The 22,859-nt window shown below is 38.7% G+C and overlaps 1 protein-coding gene across 1 annotated transcript; it reads right to left on the bottom strand.

Annotated features, from left to right (window-relative positions):
- Positions 1 to 6,073: 6,073 nt before the first annotated feature.
- SLC10A2 (solute carrier family 10 member 2) lies at positions 6,074 to 21,825 on the bottom strand (the record flags this gene model as incomplete). The annotated part of the gene is made up of 6 exons (XM_081082478.1): positions 21,446 to 21,825; positions 14,593 to 14,711; positions 10,217 to 10,305; positions 8,760 to 8,935; positions 7,828 to 7,985; positions 6,074 to 6,201 (listed from the first exon to the last, which is right to left on the bottom strand). The coding sequence occupies exons 1-6, from the start codon at positions 21,820 to 21,822 to the stop codon at positions 6,074 to 6,076; spliced, it is 1,047 nt and encodes a 348-aa protein (XP_080938604.1). The 5' UTR covers positions 21,823 to 21,825.
- Positions 21,826 to 22,859: the final 1,034 nt, after the last annotated feature.

Genomic DNA, 22,859 nt, shown 5'->3' with positions numbered 1-22,859 from the left:
CTAATGGCTAGGGGGAGGCATCAGTGTTTGGTTTGAGGAAATTTCTCAGGTTCAACAGAAGAAGCTCAAATGAAAAAGAAAGATCAAGTTTCTAGTTGCGAACACCGAGGTGTGGGCTGGGAGTGTGGGAGACAACGTATGGGGAGTTTAGAGACCAAGCGCAGCAAACCTCTTCATAATGCTGGTGGTTCATTCATGGCCCTTTCTGTCATGGAATTAGCACTTGGCTTATAAATTAATCATATTATATCACCTAAGTACTTTGGAGATCACTGACACAGTCCATTAAGAATTCCTGGCATAGGTAAACATATTACTTCGGGATCCTAGTGAGATCTAATGAATAAATATAACATTTAAGCACATTCCTAAGAACTTAGTCTAGATTTACTTGATAAGCTCACTGCTAATAGGTTTGCTCTGTAAGGTTGAGTTAATAGTGAGAGCTTAAAATCACACCTGATGCATATTTACTCAATAGTCAGAGAATACTCTGACTGATGACTTTTCGTGTAGTTGGAAACGCAATATAAAAAATGTGTATTTGAAAACTTTAAAAACTATTCCTGCACATTAGAATTATATAATTTTAATTCTTATTTCTGTCCTTTTAGTGTCTCCTGATCACTGTTTGGCAGACTTCATTTCCATTGCAGCAAATGAATAGTGTAATTATCCTTTAAAGATATATATGGTCTGGAGAGAATTAATAAACTTATAATTGTGCTATGTACAGAGTGAAATATTCCAACACATAGCTTGGCAGTAACTATTTGGAAATAAAAAAATCCATTCCCTATATATGCAACTTTTTATCAGTGGCCTATCTTAAAACATTTTTTAATCCCCACCCAAGGATATGGTTATTGATTTTAGAGAGAGAGGAAGGCAGAGAGAGAGAGAGAGAGAGAGAGAGAGAGAGAGAGAGAGAGAGAGAGAGAGATGGGAGAGAAACAACCTTTTTGGTGTACAGAAAGACACTCCAACCAACTGAGCCACCCGGCCAGAGGTATCTTAAAACTTTTTTTTTAAAAATATATTTTATTGATTTTTTTACAGAGAGGAAGGGAGAAGGATGGAGAGTTAGAAACACTGATGAGCAAGAAACATCGATCAGCTTTCTTCTGCACACTTCCTACTGGGGATGTGCCCGCAACCAAGGTACATGCCCTTGATCGGAATCGAACCTGGGGCCCTTGAGTTCACAGGCTGATGCTCTATCCACTGAGCCAAGCCGGTTAGGGCTATCTTGAAACTTTTTAATGCAAGAGTTGGCAACTTGATGGGAACCTCTTTCAGCTTTTTTTGAAAACAAAAAATTGGAAATACCTATTTTTAAAAATGTTTCTGAAACTTGAACTATATAGATTCATTTTCTAGGATGTATACTATAAAAGGCTTTACTAGACTTATCAACTAGCTCTTAGAGCCTGTAACTCTTTCACTTTAACTCAATATTCTCAGAGAGGATTGGGAAAAATGGAATAAATTTTCTTGCTGCTCCTTGACCAATAAAATTTTAAATCAGCTTTATTAACAGTATAATATACATTCAATATAATTCAGCAATTTTAAGCTCATAGTTTTATGTATTTTGACAAATGCTTAAAGTTGTGTAACCACCACCAAAATCATGTTATAGAACACTTCCATCACCCCCAAAATGTTTTCTCATGCCTGTTGCAGTCAATTCCTTCTGTAGATTTCTGGCCCCTGACCTTTCTGTTACTATGTTTTATTTCTGGTAGCTGAGTAAATACCTAGGAATGAAATTATTAAGTTATATGATTAGTGTGTGTTTAACTTTATAAGAAATTGCAAACTTTTTTGAAAGTAGCTGTACTACCAGCAATCTATGAGTTACAAGTTGATAGCCTCAGCAATACTTGCTAATGGCAGTAATTTTGTCATTTTAGCTATTTTATTGGGCATGTAGTGGTATATGTTGTAGTTTTAACTTGCACTTATCTAACTATTAATAGTGTTGAGCATATTTTCATATATTTATTTGCCATTGCCATGTGCTTAATTTGCTTCAGTAGCCATTTTTTTTTTTGCTGAAGTTTGTTCAAAGTTCTTTTGCTCATTTAAAAAATTGAGTTACTTACCTTCTTATTACCTTCTTATTGGATTGTTATATATTCTAGATCAATTATTTTTATAATGTGATTTTGATATTTTCACATATTTAAAAGAAACTTGGAGTTGCAGATTTAGCTCATCTAATTTATGGAGCATGACCTTCATACTTCCTAACTCACCCAGCAAAGGCCCTTTCAAACTAATCAGTCAAATCAGATTTTCTGGCCCTAGCCATTTGGCTCAGTGGATAGAGAGTTGGCCTGCAGATCGAAGGGTCCCAGGTTCAGTTCCGGTCAGTGGCATGTACCTTGGTTGCAGGCTCCTCCCTGGCCTGGGCCCTGGTCAGAGCTCATGCAGGAGGCATCCAATCAATGTGCTTCTCCCACATCAATATTTCTCTCTGTCTTTCCCTCTCTCTTCCACTCTCTCTAAAAAAATCAAGAAAAGTATCCTCAGGTGAGGATTAAAATCAAATTTTCTGTCAGGGAAAAAAAATCTGACTTCGTTTTTCTATTCTAAACAATACATCAATATGTGTCACTATGTCAGTCCCCTCACATCTGAATTCCAATTCTAAGATAAGCAAAGTTTAGACATTTGACACAAGTTTGTCAATCCTTTGATTAAAAAAAAAAAATTGTGCTCTTTCAATGTTTCAAACCAATACTCCTTTGTTGGTGCCCACAGGATTATGCGCAAGAGTAATATACTCAAGATGCATTTTTTGGGTAAGTAGTTGAGGATGGAAGTACTAGCATGTTAATGGAGAATTGTCTTTATTCCCATCCACTTTATGGTATTTTTATATTCAAAATATTCCAACACAGTTAAAATACCCTATTTTGAACTTCTTAAAGAAGTATGTGTACAATGAAGAAAGATAAGAAGCCTTTCTTAATCACCAATATTATTGATTGTTCTTGTAGTTGTTGTGCAAAGTCTTTCCATCCTGAACCAATAAACCATAGTAAGAGTAGGGATGATGAGAGTAAGGTATTCCTTTCTTAAGAGAGAGTTTCTTAGATGGAAAACAGTGATGTCTTTGAGTAGTCAAATGGGGTTCATAACCTGAATTTCTTCAAGTCTTGTTGATGAGAAATTTTAATGTACTGGCACTGTAACTGAAGTGTCTCTCTCTCTCTCTCTCTCTCTCTCTCTCTCTCTCTCTCTCTCTCTCTCTTTCCTCTCTGTCTCCCTCTCTTTCTCTCCTCTTTCCATTTTTTTTTTTAATTCTCACCTGAGGATATTTTTCCCATTTATTTTTAGAGAGAGTGGAAGGGAAAGGGAGAGGCAGAGAGAAACACTGATGTGAGAGAGATACATCGATTGGTTGCCTCCAACATGCCCCCGACCAGGGCTGGGAGCCTGCAACCAAGGTATGTACCCTTGACTGAAATTGAACCCGGGACCATTCAATGCTCTATCTACTGAGCCAAACTGGCTAGGGCTCTCTCTTTCTTCATTTTTTAAATAGGAGATGCTGGTAGTCTTATTTGTAAGTACATATAATACTTTTATTTTAAATCAGCTATCCTCATCACTCCATTTTTAAGTCTTTGATTAATGGTCCTCTAGTATGGTTTTCTTGGGGGACAACCTCAATCTGTATCAGCGGAATACCTAATTATTAGAGTGTTTAATTAAGAGTTTCTTTTAGGTACTTTTCAAAGAACAATTTAATATTTGAGAAACTTTACCTTATTTATATCTCTAGAATTGATAGAATAGTGAAGAAATCTTGACAGTTGTCACAAAGACTCAGAGACCAAACATTACAAAAATTATTTTCATTTATTCATCCTTTCAAATAAAATATTCATTTAATATGATACTCACAGAGGCAATAAAATACATAATTTATTCAGCTTTTCAAAGTCATTTAAAAATAGAGAGCTGTCATTTTAAAAAGCTCAGCTATTTTTCTTCCCTCCAGCACATTAGGGAAAAAAAGCACAACTCAAGACACCACATCATGTAAGAAAGCCAAGTTCTGTCACACTCACATATCTTGATCAACAGGGAGGAAAAACCTGCTTGCTGCAGCTGCTGGCATCCAGGCCCTGGATTATGGGTGTGTGGGAATTATGATATGAATTCACAGTGTGTCTTTAGTGCACCTGCCTGTTGTCTATTTGATGAGAGAAGTGTAGAAGGTACTTCACAGATAGACTGAAAGTCTTCTTTTTGCACTTTTGGAAGCACATTCTTTGATACTCCCTTATAAGAAAATCTGTACCACCTTTTCCTTACTATCTATAATAATAAAAGCGCAATATGCTAATTAGACTGGACATCCTTCCAGACATCCTTCCGGAAGACCTTCCGGACGAAGCCAGGGCTGTGAGGGAAGCCTGGGTCCTGAGTGCGAGAGGGAAGCCAGTGCCAGCAGCCAGGGGGAAGGAAGGCCTACTCTTGCACAAATTTCATGCATCGGGCCTCTACTCCTTTAATAAGAGTTCCTAGTCCCTTGAGATTGTCTAATGATGGAAAAATATACAGGTCTTATTCATTTGGAAATGTGCATCTTGTATAAAAAGGTAGAAACATTACAAGATTACCAAGCAGAATCCCCCCCCCACCTATTGAAAAGCAAATTAAGAGTTAATATCCATGTGCCTATAATACTGAGGTGCACCAGCATATCTGAACTCACAGTATCTAAATGCAAAAGGCCCTTTGGATCTAAAACATTTGAAAGGGAGTCAATGAGGCAGCAAAAAATGTCCAAATGGAAAATGGAACTGAGTTAAGAATGTGCCCGCATTTTGCTGCTGAATGAGGGAAATTAAATTAGACACTATAATTGAGAACCCAACATTCAGCCAGGGTTTCCCTCTTGCCATAATAGCCTGCTGCCCTTGAGCAAATCCTCCTGGCTTCCTCACGTTACACCACTCACGGCATTCAAGGTACTCACTGGGCAATGCCCTTCCTACTTCTGGGCCTTGGGCATGTCTTCTTTTTCTCTCAAATACTGTTTAGTACTCACTTCCCCCATGACCCACCGACTTCATTATTCTTATTGCTATTTCCTTCTGCACATATAGTTGGCTCTAGTTATGCCTTCAAATGGGTTTCTGTTATTTGTGCTTTTCCATGTATTAGCCATTATCTCCCATTGAACTGAATTCACCCACTGGAGTGGTGATGTTTCTTCCAATATTTCTACTGTCTTTGTGCATCTTGCCACCTCCCCGCTCCCTGATGCCTACTGTGGAGCTTCGTAAAATCAAATAGCTGTCATATTAGCCAATGTGGACCTGCCTCATGCAGGCAAAGCTTGAAGAAGTCCTTCTCCAGGGCTTACACAATACTTTGCTAAATTCAAGCCATTTTTAAGGAAAATGTCTAATGGGTGTACAATATCACTGATGAGTATGGTCATGATTCTAATTTGGTTACTGAATTCTATTTAGTAACTCATTTCTCTTACTTTTGATTTTGGATTGTCACTTAGAAAAGTGACAATCTCTTTATTTTTAAATACAGGAAGTGAGATATTTGCTCATGTTACAATGCACAGTTATAAAAATAGGTTGCAACATTTTTCAAAATAATAATATGTCAGTGGAAGATGTTCATTTCAATCTTTTTACAATCATAAATACTGGAGAAAATCTTAATCACCATAGTAATAATTCGGTGGATCTGTTATAACATACAAAAAGTCAGGTGCTCATGTCTGAGTTATGAGATTCTGGGTAAGAATTCAGTTCAGGAGTTATGAGGTTCTCAGTGTTATCAGGTTTAGCCGAGGTTTGAAGATATTGTTTTTGGCATATTTCAAAGACACAAAATATTTATTTACATATAAATATTTGTCACATTAAAGATTTGGACCACCAGTTACTTGGTACCCAAACCAATAAATATATAGATTCAGTTGAAATTAAAATTTTCACTTTTTTTCTTGCCAAATGTCCCAGCGAAACAAATATTTTAAAATATTGTTATAGTTCTTTAGAATTCTTCTTTTTTGTCCATATGGTGTCTACTTTTCATGTGCTTGAAATCCTTCATTCACCTTATAGAGCGATGACTCGGAGACTGTTTCATTGCTTTTGCTCTCGGAAAATTCCTGACGGTTTTTCCCATAACATTTCTTATATGTCAAATAAACTAGAAAAAACACATGGGAGGTTAAGAAAATTTTATAATAATTAGCTACAAACTTACTTTGGACAGTGATTATAAGCTATGACTCAAAAAGCAGTTTGCACATTCTGTAGGCTGGAGGCTACTTAGAGAGCAAGCACCATTCTAGTTCCATGGATGCTCACAGTAAGAGGAAGGACTGCACTTCAGGCAGACCTAGCATACAATTGTACAGGGTACTTGCTCATGACTTACACAGGTGGTACTCACCAACAACAATAGCAGAAAACATTGATTCCGTACCTACCATCTCCCAGTTGTTGTGCTAGTCCTCAATAATTATGTTACATGCAAAGGGGTAATGTCCAAGACCATGATCTCATGGTCTGTGTGGGACTTGAGCTGGAATAACATTCCATCTCTCCCAGCCTTCATTCATTCCTTCCCATAGGAGGGGGTGACTGATTGGTGATCAGCCTTCCTATCTTCCATGGAGCTGTTAGTCCCTGGTGACAGCCATTTCTCAGCATATTTTTGAGATCTGTTTCACTTGGACAGACTGCCTTGCAAGAGGACACCTGAAGTTTATGTGTGTTATGGCACATGTGTGAGGCAGTGGAAAGGGGCAGTATAAACAAGACCATTTGATCACAGTTTTGAGCCATATTTTCTAATTGTTTTATCTGTAATAAAAGTGCTATTTTATTATCTAAATATCTGATTTTTTTCTACATCTTAATTGGTTTCAAAGTTCACAGGGGAAGAGAAGGTTTTATTTACTTTCAAATTCCAGTACCTCATACTTATAAGTGATATAACAATATTGTCTATCTGATAGAGCAATTGTGAACATTAAATGGGATAAAATAGTAAAGTGCCTCCCATGACCCTAGGACAGTGGCCAGCAAACTGTGGCTTGTGAGCCACATGCGGCTCTTTGGCCCCTTGAGTATGGTTCTTCCACAAAACACCACGTGCGGGCGTGCACGTACAGTGCGATTGAAACTTCGTGGCCCATGTGCAGAAGTTGGTATTTTGTGGAAGAGCCACACTCAGGGGGCCAAAGAGCCGCATGTGACTCGTGAGCCGCAATTTGCCGACCACTGCTAGAATAGTAAGTGCTCAGTAAACATTAGCCACTGTTATGATACACAGCTGAGAGAGACAATGTCCTGCTTCAAAGATCTTATTATGTCAATATCAATATCTCCTTAGGTCGGTCCTGAACTTTTCTGATAAATATCCTATATTTACAAAGCATATAAAGACATGCTTTCAGTTCAGGATTCCTGGAAGCATATAGACAGGGACACAATAAAATTGTTTTAACAGATTGTTCTAGCCTCCCTAGCTACTGAGGAAAAGACAGTCAATGGAGACCATCGATCTCCATTACTTTACACTTCAAAATAATCCTTACCAGAACCTTTGGGTAAAATTACAATTATTTCATCAGCAGTAGGGAAGTCCTAATAATATTATGACTGGCTTTTCCCACCCATTCTCTTTTTCACTACCAGAAAAGAAGGTGTTTAATTTAACTTATATAGTTCATTGCCAGAAAAAGGTTATTTTAAAAAATGCCATACTAGTAACTCCAGGATTTCTTAATGAATATCTGAATGAAAAGTGATTAGCATTATTGCTTACCTCCCAAGAATATTGCTGCAAAGACGAGCTGGAAGATGCTGTAGATGAGTGGGAAGGTAAACACCTGGTTGAGCTCCTCAAAGGTGAAGGAGAGCTGGACCACGGTAGAACACAGCTGAGTGTTCTGCATCCCTGTTTCCAAAGCAACTGTGCGGCATCTGAAAGAACGGTAGGAGAATATATGTTTCTATTCTTCTGTTTTGCTTTGCTTTGTTGTCATATTACATTACAAACAAATATAATGAGAATAAGTACATATATATGTATATATGTCTGCTTTGCTTGGAGAATAAGGATGCAAGACAATGGAAGAGCTCAACCTGCATGGTCCAGGGCATGGCCCAGAAGAATTTCAGCAAAAGAAAGGCAGTCAGTATTTTCTTTTTGGGAAACTTGCATAATTTAGGAATGAATGAGCCAATTTAGAATGACAAATTTAGAAATAGGGTAAATGTTATTACAAGTGAAAAATTTTGAATTTGTCATCCATATTTACAGCTGTCACAGGTTGAATTGTATTCTCTCAAATGTGACCTTATTTGGAAATCAGGTCATTGTAGATATAATTAGTTAAGATAAGGTGATTAGGGTGCACCCTAATCCAATGGGACTGGTGCCCTTATGAAAGGGGGAAATTTGGACACAGAGACATACATTGAAGGAAGACCATGTGAGGAGAAACGGGAGAAGATGGCAATCCACAAGCCAAGAGGAAAATGTCTGGGATCGATCCCCCTTCACATCCCTCAGAAGGAACTAAGGCTGCTACACATTTTTTTTTTTTGATTTCTAGCCTCCAGACTGTAAGACAATGCATTTCTGTTGTTTAAGCGAGTCTATTTGGGGTACTTTGTTATAGCCACACTAGCAAACTATTACAAAAAGCTATTATAGAAAAAAATTCCCCAGTTAGCTTTACCAAAATACCATACCTGTGCCAGGGCAGACCAGCTATCCTAGCCAGAAAAAACCCTAGTGAGTAACCGGCCACAGGAAATATTGTTCCTACGATCCACAGTTTGGGAGCGATGATCCAGGCAGATTGGTACAGTATTCCTCCCACCACAGCTATGAGCACGATAAGGACTGCACCTGTGATGGATCCAATCTGGAAGAAAGACACAAGCAGACCCATCAACTGTGATAATGAAGTTACCTCTCAGTGTCTCCTCACCTGATGGCCATGGTCAGCCCACCAAGAATGTTGGTGCTTGTCCCACAATTTAATTTTTGGAAAATAAAGCATCCATGCTTGGTTAGCCTGAGGAAGATGTACTAGCTTGCAAATTATCCCTGTCAGAGATGAGGAAATCACACTCAATAAAAAGTAGAAGACTTGGCTTCTAGAGTCCACTCTTCCTGCTCTCCTTGTTTTGATAAGTCATGAACCTCTCTGAGTCTTAGTTTCTTTATCTGTAATTGAGGATAAAATTTTGCCCTGATTACTTTTTTTTTTTAAATATATTTTATTGAGTTTTTACAGAGAGGAAAGGAGAGAGATAGAGAGTTAGAAACATCGATGAGAGAGAAACATCGACCAGCTGCCTCCTGCACACTCCCCACTGGGGATGTGCCCGCAACCCAGGTACATGCCCTTGACCGGAATTGAACCTGGGACCTTTCAGTCCGCAGGCCGACGCTCTATCCACTGAGCCAAACCGGTTTCGGCTGATTACTTTTTATTATTGTTACAATACTAAGAAAATGGATATAAAACTCTATAAAGGTTAAAGGCATATGCAAACAAAAGCCACTGTTGTTATTGTTTTTCCCCTTTCACATTGAAAAAAGTGGATTTTAGAACTTTTTTTGACCAGAGAAGCAAAGAATACCAACTAACTTATTATGCTTTCTGATCAATGGACTATGGCTTTGTCTATATCTATGTTTATATATCTATGTCATCTATACCTATATCCATAGCATCTTTATCTTATCCATATCCATATCATCTAGCTAGAATATAGTTGGTGTAGGGAAATGAATGGTTACAAATTAGTATCACCTACTAATTACCAGGCACAAAACTACCATATGGATACAGAGATAAGAAAGATATGATCTATATTTTAAGACCACGGTATAGATATATTTTATAAAACAAACCAACATAAGAGAGATAAGAGCAAAGTGCTGTGGGAGTACAGAGTATAGTAAAACCAAGAGATGATGTTTGAGTTGATTATTCCAAAGGGTGAATAAAAATTTGCCCTGTGGATAGAGTGGAGAAGGACATTCTAGAAGAGTGGACTGCATGGCTAATAACGTTAATGCTCATCCCTCTAGGATTAGGTTTATACTATAATGAGAAGACCATTGTATAGCTGGAAAGACCTATCATTTCAACAATGGAGCAATTGACTGTGCAGCCTATAGATGGGCCACTTACCTTAAGTATGATCTTGGCTTTCTGGGGCCATTTGTGATTAACAAACATTCCAATGGAAACAGGAACAACAAGAGCCACCAAAGACGTACCTGAAAATGACAGAAGTTCAATTTGATCAACAGGACACAGCACAAGGAAAGAGGAAAACAAAAGAGTAGGTAGCCTGTAAAAGGTTTGGGTAATATATCACTCTCCTTGAAAACACAAAACAGAAAAAACAAACACACACTCTTTCCTTATTCACGTCAGTACTTAATTTAATATTACTGAAAATAATTGATAATATTGATATAAATCCTTTCCCTAAATCTCAGGTTAATTTTTAAGCGTTCCTTATACTTCCAATCACTATATTTTGGTTTCAATTGGTCAGAATCTTGCCTTATTTGATGTTTGGATCCTTATATTCTGGGAAAATACCTTTTCAGTGTGTGTGTGTGTGTGTGTGTGTGTGTGTGTGTGTGTGTTCTCAGAGAGACATAGATCATGCTTTATATCTCTGTTACTTCATGGTAGTAGAAATAAAAGGAAAAGCTCAAACTTCTCCAGGCCTTTGGTGGGCTAATGACTTCTGGTTAAGACTGACTTTGGTTATTCAAATCTGTAGACAAGAGGTGAGAGAATAGATTGAAAAGCATGCTTCAACTTTTCTGTGAGATAATGTATTTGGTCACCTCTCAAACAATTATATTCTTTGCAGGAACGTGCTCACCCAGCCAAATAAAAGAGTCATACTTCATAGTCACCGTGTTAAGTTCACTGCTGTTCTTGTGACATGTGGTTATTTCTCCATATTATTTAACACTCATTTGTTCAATAGCTGCTTTTATATAATATAGCATCAACAATTTCTAACTTCTCATGGGCCGTTTCTTTTTTAAACATCCTTTTAAATCAGTAAGAGAAAGCGGAATTGAATAATGAAATCTGAAAGTAGATGTTGCTTAGTACTAAAGTAGATTGAACTAGGACTGAAAAACAAATTCTACATTCCAGGTCTGTAAATATGACTTTAAAATGAATATAATAATGATAAAATCATAATTTTTGTAGCCTTTGGTGGCTAAAGGTACCAAGAGCAGGACAAAAAAAATAAGATAACAAGGAGGGTAAGGAAAAAAATGATGGAACAATAGATATGTAAAAGGATCATTTATAGTTATACTGGTAAGAACCCTCAGAAAAATCCCCATCGGGGATCCTTTCATCCTGCTATTTTGGGAGGAGTCTCTAGACTATTCCCTAAATTGTGTGAAGTTTTTAGGCCTTGAATTAAAACATCTTAATATGTATTCTTTGTACTGTGGTAGCTTAAAACTAGGTGCAAATACTGTGCTTAGAATGTGTGTGGTTAGGTCTTGGTAATGTATTTCGTGTGTCAGATCTGTGCAAAGGCAGCCCACTCCTGTATTTGAGCCCTCTTTATCTCTCTGGGACCACCTGCCGAAATCCAAGACAGACTTCCTCTCCTGACCATACGGAGCCAGGATAAAATTTTTGCAGGATTTAAAGGTGACTGGAAAAGGCACTCAGCCTTTCACACTGAGAGTGTGTGGCTCCTACTTGCAGAGGTGGGTTGTCCCAACTCTTTACTCCTCAGTGTACTAGAGTTCCTTCTATTTTCTTCTCCCAGACTCTGTTTATTTTCCTTATTCCTCATATGCTTGTGCTTTCTGTCAAATGTCTGTCTATTCATTGGCTTACAGCTACCCTCTTTAAACCATAACTTGGTCTTTAATCAGTTTACACAGCAGATACAGGAGGAAAGAGAGGTAGAAAGAAAAAAGAGAATAAAAGAGAATGGTAGATGGAGGCATGTGGTGCAACTTGGACCCATATAGTCTCAGAGGTGAGCTTTATTTGCAAATTGTGGGAACTGTGCAAATCAATAAGCCCTCCGAGCCGTGGTTCCCCTGTTTGTGAAATGGGTAAAACGTTGTCTGTCTCACAGTGTATTGTGAGAATTGGGTGGTGAAATAGATGTACAGTTCACGGTACTGGATACTCTCAAATGTAGGGGAGAGAGGAGTAGAATGAAAATTTTTACTGCAGTGTGTTTTCAGTAGAATCAGCTGTACGAGCTGCCTCCTCCTCCACCCAGATGTCATCATCTGAAGGGGCTCAGCGGGTGCTTATTGAATTCCTCAAAGCATGGTGAGCACCGTGAGGGAGCACTGCGAGGAGCCTGTGGGAATCAGCCTTGCCCACAGAGCAGAGTGGAGAGCAGACCAGGAGCTATTTCCAGCTCCCTGGTCACCTTGGACAAATGGAACAGTTATCATGACCCTTAACGTCCTTATCTAAAAAGCAGCGATAACATCTTTTGAAGGAATTAGGTTGTTTTCTACATTAAAGGATTAGAAAAACCAATAGCAAGAAGGTTAGGTTGGAAATAGGCTTAGCAGAATGGAGAGTAGGCAGAATTAGTATCTGCTTTTCAAACTCTCATTTAAAATTTTTTCTCTTTTTTCTTCTATTTTCTACATTCTTCCATTTTTTCATTTTACTTCTTCTTTGATGAAGTAAATAACCACTCATTCTTTCTTATTTTCTCTTCCTTTCAAAATGTACTCACATTAAAGGATGTGATATACGTCATTCACACCATAGTTAGAATTACGCACATTGCTATAGGGCAGTGATGGCGAACCTATGACATGCATGTCAGAGGTGACACACGAACTCATTTTTTTGGTTGATTTTTCTTTGTTAAATGGCATTTAAATATATAAAATAAATATCAAAAATATAAGTCTTTGTTTTACTATGGTTGCAAATATCAAAAAATTTCTATATGTGACATGGCACCAGAGTTAAGCTAGGGTTTTTCAAAATGCTGACTCGCCGAGCTCAAAATATTCGCCATCACTGCTATAGGGCATTTTCCAGGAAATTCATACTAAGAAAATATTTTAAAGCTTAATTTTTTTTTCTTAAATAATGAGTTATAGAATTAAAGCTCTTCATTTCACAGACAAACCCTTTGAGAGGCCTACAATGTATACCACTCAAGCAAACTGCATTCTTTAATTTTAAAGAAGGTGAACTCCAAGGGAGCAGGCTGAGCTCAGCAGCATGAGCATAGATAGGTGGTTATAGAGGATCATTCTAAAACCTGTTGCAACAGGATATGATGTCTGATATGGAGGAATTCCCAAGTGGTCACTAGAAGGACCTTGTAGGGAAATCCTATACTGAACATGGTGTGTCAAGGCGGACTACTTTTTAAAATAAAAATATCCTTTTTTCTCTCTAATGGCCATGGTAAAAGTGGAGAGAGAAGAGACTATCTGAAAATATTATAATACATATTGTCCCCAATTATATTTTCAAAATTTATCCCAAATCACTTGTGTAGAGCTTTAAATCATGGTTTATCACAGAAAACAATCTTCCTTAGAAATGGAAGGGATTTTAGGTGCCATCCAGTCCAGCTTTCCATGCCAATAGGAATCCTTTTTACAAACATGCTGGTGTGTCACTATTTAGCCTTTGTTTACATGCTCCCTTCAATGGGACACCTATGTACCTCTTTGAGGCAGCCCACCAGGGAGACATTTGTCTCCAAGGTCAGCTGAAAATAGACTAGCATGCAATGTACCTGGTGACTGATACCAATGTACTACTTCCCCTACATCTCATCTTTTATGATGATAGTTCTACGGGAAATGCCCGGTGTTGGTGGACCAGGAACCATCTTGTTCTTGATACCATGTTACATCAAAAACTTAGTCTTCCACCATCATTTATTGTCCCCCAAACAGAAAAAAAGCTCCATTGAGATGAGGGTGAATATCTAGGAGGTGAAATGAGTGGAGACAGAAAATTTAACTTCTTGGGGCATGACACACAGACTATGCCAGTAAATCAACTTTTGAATCAATTGTGACTCAGAGTTAAGTGTTATAAATAATATGTTTTATCTGATAGTTTCCTATTGCCACACTTACGATTGCTTACTAGGTGCCCTATTTTTAAATCATTGGTGGAATGATTTTTGTATTTCTTCAGTGTAAGTGTCTGGGAGCAAATGCTTGTCATGAGCTAGTTGCATTGTGGGTTAAGGAAAGTATAGCAACTTGGCCTCCTCAGGCCCAGACAGCTGTGCCAGGGGACCCTTTAAACTGGGCCCTCTCCTTGTGATTTCATTGGAGAAACAAGCCAGTTTCTCCCATGGTGCCATGGTTTGGAATTTAGATTCTGCCACTCTAATTCAAAAGCAGGGGTGGCTTGCGATGAAATCCTAAATGGGCACAAACTGCTGTTGCTGCTAGAGGCAAACACCAGCTGGGTCTGAGCCTGGCCTGAGAACCCAGCCGGGGGTAAGCAGAGAGGAGGAGAGAAATATTCAGAGATCTTGCAGAGCGATGACTTACCTATGTTATCATAGGGAATTATGATCGTCCCTGAGTCGACCCACATTTTGGTATAGATTAAGAGGCACAGCGGCATCATTCCCAGGGCCAGCAGGGTGGAGCACGTGGTCATGCTGACGCTGAAAGGAAATGGGCAGGGTGATACGTCCACCTGAGTTTTCCAGGGGAGAGGTTGTTTCATGCTTAGATAGTCCTACAAAAGCCTGTCTCAACCAGCGCACCATTCAGTCTGATGGACAGAAATACACACCGCCCCGGCAATTGCAGGGTTCAGCCTCCGGCAACACAGTGAGATCCGTATTGGGTGTCTTCCTCCTTTGTCTTGTGCCATCCCTCCCTTCCGGTTGGTTCTCAAGAACCAGACAAGATAGTTAATGGCCACTCATTATTAAATTCATTATTAAACAAGATCCAAGGTGCTAGGCCATGCCACCCTTGAACCTCCAATCAGAGAACAGCAAACACACTTTTATATGGAAGAGACATTAGGGGCTCCTCCATGTCTGTCCGTGTTGGGGTGAGATGGGGTTCCCTGGGCCCTTAGGGGAGAATGCATGTCCAAGAGAGGAAGTCTCAGTGTAGTTCCTTAGAGAAAATTATTGCTCTAAATGCTCAAATCTTGAGTAGAGAAGAGAAGCTGACCCCCCCCCCCCCCAAACAAAACAAAACAAAACAAAACAAAAAACCCCAAAACAAAACAAAGAAACATACAAGCAGACAGGGGAGGCCTGGCTTCTATTTCTGCTAAGAAATTACCAAATGTGTATTGAGAAGAACAAGCACCTGGTACACTCCTCCTGACAGCATGTGTTTGAGTGAGCGGAACTGGCTAAGTGAGCAGATTTTGGCTTTTGACCTGGAAGGATTAATGTGGAGAGATGTAATTTTCAGCACTGTGACGGGTGGTGGAAAAGAGGCTTTTGGGGAATGGGTCTTCCTGCTCCCATTAAAGTGCCCTTGTATATAGGGGTACATTTTTTTTTTTTTGCTCAGGGAACAGTGCCTTAAATAGCTGGGCCAGACACTAAAGCCAGACACTGCCTGGATTAGAAGCAGGCATGGCACTTACTACGTGACTTTGGGTCATTTACTTCTCTTTGCCCATTTTCTTTTTGTAAAATGAAAATCCTAATCACTGCCACCTCACAGACTATGAGCTGACTGAGCCAGTGAATCCAATACTTAGAATAATGCAAGGTGCTCATTAAAAGCTAGGTGGTGTTATTATATATCTAGTCATAGTGTGTGCTATGTTGTAGCATAATTCCAAGTCAGAAAATCAGAGAGATTTTTCTGATAGGCTCTTTCTACAATAGTTGTAGCATCAAGGCTATCAGAACAATAAATTCTTAAAAGTATATATGTGTACTCGGAAGAAGATGCTAAATTATTTACACCACCTGCCTCCCCCCTCCAAAAGAACAACAGATACAAACCACCCTACACAATGCTAAGGAAAACAGCTGAAGATGAGGAATTTAGTTTCAATGCATCTAACTTAGCACAGTTTTGGCAAAATAAAGGGTGGGGACAACATTTACCAGGGTGCTTAACTTCTTTAATAATCATTAAAAAAAAATAAAAAACCCAGGAATGACCTCACTTAAACCGTGTTTTAAAGAATTTAGGAAAATCCCAATAAACCCATATGCATATATGCATAACCCATAGACACAGACAATAGGGTGGTGAAGACTTGGGGTGATGGGGGGGGGGCGAGAAATAGAGGGAAGAGGGAAATGGAGGAAAAGAAGGACATATGTAATACTTTCAACAATAAAGATTTATTTAAAAAAAGAATTTAGGCAAAAATACTTGTCTTAGTAGAGCTAAAATAGTGCAACAATAATCAATACTAGAGTATATGTGAACTATTTCTAAGAAGTTCAATTGATTATTGTGACAAGTTAATTTAGATACAAAATATGATGCAAAGGCAGTGTCCTACAGCACACTAACTGAATTTGTTATAAATTGTACTTTGTCCTATTTAGAATTAAAGTACTGGGGTTGTTATTTTCCCCTCTCTCCCAACCCTCCTCACTTTTTATGCCATTCTCTTTTTATCTTCTATTTTTAAAAATCAGTTAGAATGGGTTTAAGACTATCCCATAAATAACTTGGATTCCAGTGTATCCGTGTGCCTTCTCTCAAGGAGAGGACAGAAATGTGGAGGTGGAGCTGGGCAGTGCTCACTACCTGGATCACCGTGAAGAGAAGCCTGAGGAGTTTTTGTTTTAAACAGAGAATGACTTTTAGAAGGAAGTCTGTTTCTCTCCTTGTTTTTCTTTTAAATTTCCCTGTGAAAGCTTTAGTTCTAAGTTTTTTGCTAAGACAACTTATGAAGTTGTATCATGGTTGTGAGTTTGGCGAGAGCAGTTTCTTAAAGGCCACAGGAGGGATAGGAAAGGAGCTGGAAAAGGAGATGGTTTAGCTTTCACGGGACATCTTGGCAGTGAGGTGTGGGAGGAGACGAGAGAAGAGGTGGCTGCAAGTCGATACCATTTGAACTCATGAGAACACCATCAAACCACTCAAAATGAGGTGAAAATTCACAGATAAGTACTTTTAAGAAGCAATATAGGGGAGATTCATTAGTAAAAGAAAAATATCATTTCATAAGAAAAAAATGTGAAGTCCTATAAAGAGCATAGTTGTCAACAATAGAAATACTATCATGAACTTATGTTGGAATGAGAGAAAATGTAAGAAAAAACCCCCAAATCTCTTGTCTTTAATTTGTGGCTTTAGCTCTATTCAACACCAGGGAGAATTATTATTATTATTATTATTATTATTGCAAATAAGAGCAATAAATGAGAATTCAGTGAATGTTGAGGAATTTGGTGAAGTCAGTGATTAGAATGCAAAATATTTTAATCATATTAGAAGTAAAACACCAAGTTTTAAAGATCAAAGAGTGTGTGTATAGGTAGTGCTAGAAAGTGGAGATGTCGTAAGTTATAGAAATAATGTCGAGCAAAGGATAAGAATCTGGACAGGGGTAAGTGGACAGGTCTGGATTCAAATTTTGACTCTGACATGCACTGACTCTGTGACCTTGATCAAAGGTATGAGCCTTAATTTTGTCATCTATCACATGCAGAAGATAGTAGTACTGACCCCAGAGGAATATTTTGAGGATTAAATACACCAATGTATGTAGAGTACGTATGCTGTATGTGCCTAGCAAATATTAGCTAGTAAAATAGAATTAGATGCTACATGAGAGGAACAAAGCTTGGTTACTTTGAGGAAAAATAAAGGAAAAAAGAAACAGTGTTGGATTAGTTCTCAGGAGCTGGACATTTATGCAGTTGAAATGGGAGTTAAATTATGATAAACTGAAGGGACAGGGATCTTGAACAACTACAATAGCAGGAAGATGAACAATGGAACAATATTTGGCCATAAAACCAAGGATGTGGTAGGAAAATCTAGAAACTGTTAAATCTAGGAATAATAAAAGGGAGTGTAGAAAGTACATGGCAGCTGAAAATTGGGGGAAACTGAAGAAAGGATATGAAAGGAAAGTGAGAAGGGGAAGTCCTTGCATTGTGTGGTGAGGCCATTGCTAAGAAAAGAGACTTGAAAGAGGGGACTCTCTGGGGGTAGAGCAGACACCGAAGGTGGGATGTCTTGGTGGCACTTGAACTGTGGGCCTGGGACTCAGCAGATACACCTGAAATGTCACCTTTATTTCTTCCTGAAACTATTTGTGCATAATACACTCACTGGACAGGTAGAACAGGTGAAAATACCTGTGCACTGATCAGATTCCCACAGCTTTCAAGGCTGGAGAAGGAGTCAGAGAAGGAACTGAAATATCGCTTGCTATATTTCAATGAGCAAGGATATAATGAGCAAAGTCTGTTATTTTTGATATTTTGTGTATGTGTGTATTTTGTGGTTGTTGTGTGCTGTTTTTTTTTTTCCTTATTTTTGTCACTAGAGATTTCAAAATACAACGGTCGCCCAGGTTTGGAAGAGATGATAGGGTGTGGGAAAGATCTGGTTTTTCCTCCCAGCAACCACATCCAGGAAAGGGAAAGCCAGGTGGAGGTGTTTTGCTGGACTGTGTGGTATCTGTCCAACCAGCGCAGAGACCTGTTGGTATAAACACTCATATGGCTGCCCTTGCTAGAGTTCAGGTAGAAATGGAGTTGGTAAAGTTCCAAGAGAACAGAATTAGAAATATAAATGGTAGACAGGATTGTATCTAAATGAATTATCAGAAGACTTTAGTGATCCAGTGCTCACTTCAGAAGAATGAAAAGTGCTGGAAAACTGTTTCCCAGTAGCTGACTATCACTCTCTTAATTGACTTTAAAGAAACATTTGAACAGCGTTCCCCTAACATATGCAATGTATAATGTCATCATCTTACATAGCAACATACCTTCTTGTAATGATAATGGGTCATAGTGAGGAACATTTGTGCTCCACTAAAATGCATGTCTTGTGTGTGATTGTGTTTGTCCCTAAAATAAGCCATGCAGAGGCTGCTGTGCATAGTGAGGCATCCTCTTTCCTCTGGAGGCATGCTGGTTTTTTCTCTTGAGGTCAAACATTCCGGGCCACCTGCCGCTGTGGGACTCAGGCCTGCCTGTCTAGGCCCCCCTCCCTACATCTTGTTTCTCATCTTCTGGGCTTGGAAATAGCACGCTGGAGTGTTAGGAGAGGAAGTAGGTTCTGTATGAGAAATGGTTATGAGATTAAGTGGGATTTGTTTTGGGTGTGCAAAATTTTTTACTGGGTCTTGCTTGCGTTCTATATGGGTGAAATTGCTAGAGAGGTTGCTATGGGACTGGAGAAGTGTTGGTATTATTTTGAAGACGGGGAGGGGAGATCTGTGGAGTGCACACTTTTTAGAATGAAAATGAAAATTTTCAGTGCCATCCCTCCCACTTTAAAGGTTATGCTAACTTGCTGAAGGATAAGGTTTCAAATTCTGCTCTTGGTTCTTATTTCTTAATATTATTGTTTCTTATTGGAATTGTTATGCAGTGTAGACTAGATTATAAGTCATCTCCTGTATCAAGAGAAATAAGATTTCCTTAAATCACAGAAAAGTGTAACTTGGAGTTTTTAGTTTAGGGTCTTATAGTTTTAGCCAGTAGAAGAGACTACCTATCTTACAAAATGATCACCTGTGTGGTATTATGTTGAGGTAAAAGACTCTTCTATTTTGTTAAAAAGTTATAAATATACTGACCCTTGAACAACTGCTAGTTTTAGGGGCACTGAAACAGCAGAAAATCCACCAATAGCTTTTGACTTCCAAAAAACTTAACTTCCAATAGACACAAGCTAACTACACTGTTGATCCGAAGCCTCACTGATAGCAAAAACAATCAATTAACACATATTTTGTCTGTTATATGTATAATAGTGTATTTTTACAATAAAGTAAGCTAAAGAAAAATGTTACTAAGAAAATCATAAAAGAGAGAAAATACATTTACAGTATTTGCTGAAAAGAATCCACGTGCAAGTGGATCTGCACAGTTCAAACCCCTGTTCTTCAAGGGCCAGCAACTTTATGTCAAAGCTGTTAAGTGGACGTCAAAGCCGTATTCAATTTAGTTCACTTGCATCAACTGCCTTTTGAAATTCTCACCTATTTGCCTATGTCCAGGTCAGATCAAACTGAAGTCTAAAAAACCTTATTGCTATATGGTGGAACAGCACTTGCCATCCTTTGTTTTTTACAGGGCTTTCCTTAATAAAACTCTATTGCAGGGAAGATACAGTATTTCCTTGTGTGAAGAATATGTATTGTGAAGGTATATAATTTGGTATATAATGGTTTCTCTAAAGCTCATGGCAAAATTAGCACTAGCTGAGATGTGATGGCTGTTCCCAGTTGCTCACTAGACACTGGATCAACCTGGAATTGTTTTACATTTTGCATTTCTACACCTTGAGCTTCTCTCTTCTAAGTATGGTATGTGGTGATCACCAGAGCTGATTGCTAGTGTACAGTGTTTAATAAGCACACATTACGTTAACACCTGGCTGGTTTGCAGAAATGCATACCTTTCACAGGAAATAAGGGATTGTGAGGTAAGGAAAAAGACATTTGCCTATTCGACTTGTAGCATTAAGATTTTCAGTCTCATCACATTAATGCTTCATCTTATTTCTATTAGTTTTTTTTCCCTAGTGCTAGTTCAGACTAGTGCAGGATGAATTGGGAAAACATTGCAATGTAGATTACTCTCTGGGAAGCAGAGAGACCATTTTCTTTTTATTTTATAGTAAGGTAAGCATAATTTTTTTAAAAAGAAGCTGTTGTAGGTTTTTTAAACTACCAGTAGAAGTAAAACAAATGTACAAACTTTTTCTTGGTCTTTATACGAAGAAAAAGCTTGTCCAAAGAACTAGCTGTGTTTGGTGGAGTTAACTATTGTCTCATCATAGGCCCTAATGTTTAATGAACAATCTGATTTCACAATCACACCTAGAGCTCCTCATTGCCACAAAGGAAGATGGTTTTTGTCATTTTCCTTTCTGATACTGACAAGGAAAACATTCTTAGCTGCCGCTTGTGGGGCTTGGAAAAGATTTCTTTTCTTGCAAACCTTTGAATCTTTCCCAAAGATAAACATCAATTATCCAATGCCTTGTTAACTGAGTTAGATTGAAAAAACAAAACAGAAAATGTAACCCATAAAGTACAATATGCAATCTCAGCTGTTCAGGAAGGTGAATACATGCATTTATTCTCTTCTGTTAATTCCCCCAGTTGCCCCTTAATTTAGTGGCAGAACAGATGGATACTCACGCTGCCATAGGTTTCTGAAAGACTAATTCAATGTGACTGCAGTAGGTGGAGGTTTAGATAGCTTACCTCAGGTCCATGTCGCCATCGACCCAATAGGCCAAGATATTGGAGGCAGTTCCTCCGGGGCAGCATCCCATGATCAGCACCACGACGGCCTGGATGGGGAGGATGTCAAAGGCCACCGACAGGATGAATCCCACGAGGGGCATGATTCCAAACTGACAGAGGAAGCCAATACATATGCCCCACGGCCGCCTTATGTGCCCCAGGAATTTCTTGATGTCTACATTGCATCCCATGGAGAACATCACCATAGCCAATAGGATGGTCAAGACGGTGCTCAGGACCACACTTAGAATGGCATTGAAATTGCTGGCAGGTACCACACAGGACGAACCGTTGCAAACTGTTGCTGTGGCCAAACATCTCGTTGAATTATTCATCGCTGGGTTTTGGCTCAAATGGTCACAGACATCCACAGAAACACCAATCCTCCGCTCCTCGCTGGGTAAGTAGTGCCTACTGCAAGCACGTCAAACTTTTAAACCCTTTCTAAACGTGTCATTTGGTGTCTCTTTCTAAAGCCACCTCAGAGAGGCAATAAAAAACAATAAATGCCAGTATGTCAGTTTCAAGAGGTAACATTACAACACAGCACATATTATGAATCATAAAAGTCCTGCCAAATTATTGGCCCAGACAGAGAATTATAATTAATCATTTATCGGCATGGTAATGAACCATGCCATATAAAAAGAGCTGTGTTAATGTTTAATGCTGGGAAGGTTTGTTAAATAATTTCAGTTATGTGACACTCGGATATTACAGAACATTGGAGGGGTTAAGCCATGGGAAGGCATGTTATCCACTCATCTCCTTTTAGGAAAGGGGGTGGGCGGTGGATCCTAAAAAGTCCAGTACCCTGTGCCAAGTTAAATTGCAAAATAGCATCAGTGTCAGACCCTGAACTGAAACTTGAGACCTACAACTTCCTCCCCCAATAGTTTTCTTACTATATCAATGTCTGCTCCTATTGGTCTGTAGTGTTCATGAAGAGTATGTAAGGTCAAGAACTTACAGGGCCTTGATGCAAACCTAAGGGAGAGTAGCATGTGGGAGGATAGAATGTTTTCTGTATTGTCCGGTGGGAGGGCAGCTGACCAGGAGAGCCGCCATCAATTACTCACACACCCAATTATGTATGCATTGCCATAGTAACAAAGTGCTTTAGAGATAGTGACAACACAATTATTTAGAGGGATGAACCTCAGAGGATTAGGTCAAAGTGACAGGAGCTGTTAGTGCTTGGAGTTGGGAATTGAAATTAGAATTGTTCTTTGAAGAGGGTAGGCAGTTGGAGATTCCAAGGGAAGTTGATTTTTGTAAATGTCAAATAGTCTACCTCATGATGGGCAGAACACTGCATTTGGTGTATAAGGAAGATAAAAAAGAGATAGAGTTTCTGTTTTTAGGTGTTTAT

Source organism: Myotis nattereri, assembly GCF_964212035.1.
Source record: "Myotis nattereri genome assembly, chromosome: 2".
Classification (NCBI taxonomy): Eukaryota; Metazoa; Chordata; class Mammalia; order Chiroptera; family Vespertilionidae; genus Myotis; species Myotis nattereri.
The sequence above is the reverse complement of the archived record's forward strand: the minus strand, read 5'-3'. Positions and strand labels throughout refer to the sequence as shown.